General features: G+C 39.0%; 1 protein-coding gene across 4 annotated transcripts in view; it reads left to right on the top strand.

Annotated features, from left to right (window-relative positions):
- rapgef5a (Rap guanine nucleotide exchange factor (GEF) 5a) overlaps nt 1-6,000 on the top strand; it is an 85,415-nt gene that overhangs the window by 22,481 nt on the left and 56,934 nt on the right. For all 4 annotated transcript variants that reach the window (XM_027175733.2, XM_027175732.2, XM_027175731.2 and 1 more), the window contains exon 5: nt 453-615. In XM_027175733.2, coding sequence (XP_027031534.2) covers nt 453-615 — 163 coding nt within the window. The remainder of the gene's footprint in view (nt 1-452; nt 616-6,000) is intronic.

The following is a 6,000-nucleotide window of genomic DNA, read 5'->3' as shown; positions in this document are numbered from 1 at the left end:
TCTAATATTCTGTTTTGGTTTCACGTGACTGATGGAGTGAGTTCTGGACTCGTTATCATGGAAAGCTCCATTCTATCTGAGAAGAAAATAGTTTCTTCAAGGGTTTATTGGATAATTAAGGGTTCATGCCATTGTTAAAAGTGTTCTGCTTGGTATGATACCAAACCCCCTGTATGGTACATCATAGAACGTCACTGTAAAAAAAAATCACATCTTAGCAAATGAAAAAAATTACTTATTCTTTTTATTGGCAGATTTTTTTTTTCACCATCTGACACCAGAAAAAAAAGTTTAAGACCATGCCGAGACAAATTACTGTATATTTCAGTGAGAATAATCTCATTATAGGTAAATGTGCTGGTATTAAAGAGAAGTAAAGAGCGTATCTTAATGTGTCCTTCATAGTGCACAGTGTTTATTTTGGTGCTTCTGACTTCCCTTGTGCTGTGTAGTGGACCAGCGAGTGGTGTTCGAAGACTCCAACACGTACTACCAGTTCTCATTTGAGGAGTGTGATGCTCAGGGCTGTGAGTTTCGCTCGGAGGAGGAGTGGCAGAACGGAGTCCGACTGCTTACGCAGCTCGTCCCATACGTCCAATTTAGGGTGGTTAGTCCGTAAGTACCACACACACACACACACACACACACACACACACACACACACACACACACACACACACACACACACACACACACACACACACACAAAAAAAACAGGTGAGGAGACTAGGACAAACACAAATCCTCTTCTCCCTATAGACTCATATCTTAGAAAATGTAAATATCTTAATAACGACACTTTTACTTCAAATCTTCTCAGACAATTGGCAATTTTTTTCCTATTTAGAATTGAATTCTTAAACTGAGGAAAATGATCTTTCAATAAAACCAGATATTTTAAGTTTGAAATGAGTACGAATGTCTACAAATAGGGTCATATACAATATATTTGATTTATTTTAATCTATAATAAGATTTAGTGGTTAAATTTGACTATACTACATATATAGCATATTGCCCTGGATGTCTTTCTGTCTGCACTCCTAACACATGACCTGGGATCATTATTGAAGGCTAATGCCAGGCTTCTAGATATTTCCTCTAGAACGTCTAGAAAGTGTTGAGGCTTGTTTTTGTTACTGTGAAGCTCAAAAGTTTAATAAAAAAAAAATACTTAAAAAAATAATAATAAAGAAAGAAATTGCTCAAAAATACTAACCAAAATTGAAAAAAGTATTATTATTATTATTAATAATAATAATAATAATAATAATAATAATAATAATAATAATAATAATAATAATAATTATTATTATTCTAATAATAATAACAACAATAATAATTATTGTTATTATTATTCATTCGTTCATTCATTTTCTACCGCTTATCCTAACTACCTATCTCAGGCGTCATCGGGCATCAAGGCAGGATACACCCTGGACGGAGTGCCAACCCATCGCAGGGCACACACACACTCTCATTCACTCACACACACACACACACACACACTACGGACAATTTTCCAGAGATGCCAATCAACCTACCGTGCATGTCTTTGGACCGGGGGAGGAAACCGGAGTACCAGGAGGAAACCCCCGAGGCACGGGGAGAACATGCAAACTCCGCACACACAAGGCAGAGGCGGGAATCGAACCCCCAACCCTGGAGGTGTGAGGTGACCGTGCTAACCACTAAGCCACCGTGCCCCCTATTAATATTATTTCTTTTTATTATTATTATTATTATGAGGCCCTGTTTACATTTTTTCTGGATCTTGTATTGCGATGCTCAGTGGGTCCTGATAAGATTATAACAGCGAGTAGTTACACTTACACTTTAACTGAATTGAAGTCTGAAATTGCTGTTCTGCATGCAATATGCAAATCAGCTTCTCCACCCTGTTGTTGTATGAAGGTTTTGCTGCATGGATAATTGTCGTGTTCGGTGGAGAAAATGCTGCTTAGCTCGTTAAGTCTGCTAAATGTGTATCCAGGCTCTCTGTATCCAAGACACTGAGTGAACAGGAAACTGTGCGTCACTCAATTTGGCCACAAAAATCAAGTGGGACCGAGTGAGCTGGTGTGGTTTGGTTGTGTATCTCAAGTATTAAAATGCTAGTTTCACATACGTTTCCTAGGTGTTAGTATAACAGCAGATCTGATTATTTCTAGAAAGAATTCAAATGATCATCAGTCATCAGTCGAATGATTTTCACCTCAATGCACACACATAAAAACACAGACCTTATTTCCCCCAGTCTTTGTGTATGACATGGCTGTTTTATTTCCACACTCAACTTGAGAACCCTCAGTGATATTTACACCTTCCTGAACAAGTTGAAATAGGTGTGATGAGAGATTTCTTGTTTTTGTCTTTTTTTCTTCTTTTCTTTGTCTCACATGAATGTCATCGTGTTTGTGTGTTTACAAGAAGCACATTTTATGTTACACATTTTTTCTATTGTACTGTATGTATTATATGTGTGTGTGTGTGTGTGTGTCTAGTATATTAGTATACTAGATTAGTATGTGATTAGTATAAGATCATGTCATACTACCAGTAGATGAACTGAAAAAACAGAGAGAGAGAGAGAGAGAGAGAGCAGAAAGACAGACACCAGAAATAGGGGGTGATAAAAGATATTTAAGGAGTGTGTATGTGAGCAGAGGAGGCAGGTGAGGTGTTTATATAGAGAGCAGAGTGATAGACATCGAGAGAGACTAGGGTGTGAGGTTTATACAGAATAGAGATAGTGGGGAAGATGGGTAGCGGAGGATGAGAGAGGGAGAGGTGTCTGTCTGTCTGTCTGTCTGTCACTCTGGGCAGAGAGGGGTGACTGTGAGGTGAGTGAGGTGGATGTGGGTGGATGAAAAGTAAAGTGAAAAAAATTAGAAAGAAGGTGAAAGATGTATATAGGGAAACCGGTAAGGAGCGAGATGCTGGGTGAGAATGGTAGAGAGGAAGAGAGAGAGAGAGAGAGAGAGAGAGAGAGAGAGAGAGAGAGAGAGAGAGAGAGAGAGAGAGAGAGAAATTAGAAAGTGTGTGTGGGTTAAAGAGAGTGAGTGTAGTAGACTGAGAAAGAGTTAGGTATTGAAAAACAGAGAGAAAGAGAAAAGGGAAGTAGTATGAGCGGTAGAGAAAGAGTGAAAAGAGGGTGAAATAGGTAGAGTGAGTGAGTGAGTGAGTGAGTGAGTGAGTGAGTGAGTGAGTGAGTGAGTGAGTGAGTGAGTGAGTGTGTGAGTGAGTGAGTGCATAAGTAAGTGAGAGAGAGTGAGACAGACAGAGAGAGAGAGAGAGAGAGAGAGAGAGAGAGAGAGAGAGAGAGAGAGAGAGAGAGAAGTCTAGAAGCTCACATCTTGGACTCACAGCACACAATTTCCACAGAGTACATATATTTTCTTGTCGGCTGATATCACCATGGCGATTAATGGGATGTTGTAGCCCTGTTTGTAGTGATACAGTGACTGATGTGTTTGTAGTGAATGTACACCATGCTGTGCTCATTATGTTGTGTTGTCCAGATCTCTGACACAGTACAGGTAACAGAAATGTGTGTAAATACAGAAAAAAGAAATGATAAATGAAAGATACTCTCTCAGTCTTTCTCGTTGTCTTTCTGGTCGTTCTCTTCTATTTTACTACTGCCTTTTTTTTTACTGTCTCTCTCAGTGTCTGTCTTGTCTTTCATCGTCTATCCCACTGTCATTGTCTTTCTTGCTGTCACTCTCATTGTCTCTCTCACTTTCTCTCAACATTTTACAGTCTCTCTCATTGTCTGTCTCTCTCATGGTCTCTCTCACTGTCTCTCTATTTGTCGCTTTCTGGTTGTCTTTCTTGTCTTTTTCACTGTTGCTCTTGTCTTTCTTATTGTCGTTCTTGTTTTCTTGCTGTATATCTTGCTTTCCTCTTCACTGCCATTCTCTCTCTCCTTCACTGAGTCATTGTCTTCCTCACCGTCTTTCTCCATCTCCCTAACTCCCTCTCTCTTATACTTTTTTGTACTTCTTTCTCTTTATGCTTCTTTCTAACACAGAAGCTTAATAAGGTATGAGAGATGAGAGCAGCATGAGTTCATTTCCAGTGTATGATGTTGAATTTCAGGTAGAATTATTTTACTTGTGCCTTTTAAGTCACCACCTGAGCCTCGCTGCAGTGGAGCGTTCTACAGTACATTTCTTTCTTTCTCCACCCCCACAAACCTCTTCTCTTTTTCTCTCCTTCATCTCTCACCTCTTGGTCTCTCAAAATCTCTTTTTGTCCTCGGGGTGTGTGTGTGTGTGTGTGTGTGTGTGTGTGTGGGTGTGGTGGGTGTGGGGTGGTTGTGTGTGGGCGGAGCTGCAGTGACGAGTGGGTTGCAGGTCAAACACATTAAAGGAGCACTAACAGAGAAGAACTGAACCAGTCTAATGTTTCTGTTATTATTGTTTATTGACTAAACTACACTAGACTAAAATACACAAAACTACAATAAACTACACTAAACTAAACTACACTAGACTAAACTACACTAAACTACACTAGACTAAACTACACTAGACAAAAATACACAAACCTACAATAAACTACACTAAACTAAACTACACTAGACTAAACTACACCAAACTACACTAAACTACACTAGACTAAACTACACCAAACTACACTAAACTACACTAAACTACACTAGACTAAACTACACCAAACTACACCAAACTACACTAAACTACACTAGACTAAACTACACTAAACTACACTAAACTACATTGGACTAAACTAAACTACACTAGACTAAACTACACCAAACTAAACTACATTAGACTAAACTACACTAAACTACACTACACTAGTCTAAGCTACACTAGCTTAAAGTAAACTACACTAAACTACAATAGACTAAACTATATTAAACTAAACTACAATAGACTAAACTACACTAAACTACACTAGACTAAACTACACTAAACTACACTAGACTAAACTACACTAAACTAAACTACATTAGACTAAACTACACTAAACTAAACTACACTAGTCTAAGCTACACTAGATTAAAGTAAACTACACTAAACTACAATAGACTAAACTACACTAGACTACACTAGACTAAACTACACTAGACTAAAAACTAAAACTTTATGTACTGTATCTGTAAACACAAGGTCAGCTACACAAACACACAAAACACTACAGGGACAGGGACAATTGCTCACAGCACTACAAAGACTTTCTTTCTTTCTTTCTTTCTTTCTTTCTTTCTTTCTTTCTTTCTTTCTTTCTTTCTTTCTTTCTTTCTTTCACCAGTAATTAATTCTTTCTTCACACCCTCTACGTGATCTTCGTGTATTAGTGTGTAGTAGGTTGGTGAGCGAGGCTTTTCTTTGTCTCCGGAATGGCAAATTTTTAGTCACAGCTGTTAAAAGATCATTTTTTTTAGTCAAGTACCAGAATGTTGATGAAGTGGAAATACAGAGAGTCAGAGTGATGGCTATGGTTTGATGTGTGTAGAGCTGAAAAGGTGAACGTTATCCTGTTATCTTCTGTTTTTACTTTTACCTACCTGTGCTGCTGTCATGTTTACTCTATTTATAATTCTGCTCTGGAGATCTGGTAATGTCAGCAGTTCACATGAATTTCCTGCCATGTTTTTTTATCTAAAATTATGGAGGGAAAGCGACTCACGGCTCGGTTGATTTGATCCTCGTCATTGTGTCCTGACAGCACATCTGTGACCGCGGGCTGCACGGCGAGCCGGGAATAGACACATCCGACGTGAGCAGGGAATTTTAATGAGGTTGAGGGAAGACGGGATGCACCAGGGCCTTTAATTTTACCCTGACAGAATTGAACGTGACACATAGCGGGCCGTGTGACACCAGCCGTCCAATCAGGGCTCCCTTCCCCGACCTCGCACTAACTGTCAATCAGACTCGTCAGATTGGATTCAGTTCGTTTCATCTGTGTGTGCTGACAGAGTTAGAAAAAGTTCATGCTGGAGAATTTAAATAAATCAGAACGGGGTCA

Source organism: Tachysurus fulvidraco, chromosome 24 (genome assembly GCF_022655615.1).
Source record: "Tachysurus fulvidraco isolate hzauxx_2018 chromosome 24, HZAU_PFXX_2.0, whole genome shotgun sequence".
In the NCBI taxonomy this organism is placed as follows: Eukaryota; Metazoa; Chordata; class Actinopteri; order Siluriformes; family Bagridae; genus Tachysurus; species Tachysurus fulvidraco.
Note: the sequence above shows the minus strand (reverse complement) of the source record. Positions and strands in the feature narration are given on the sequence as shown.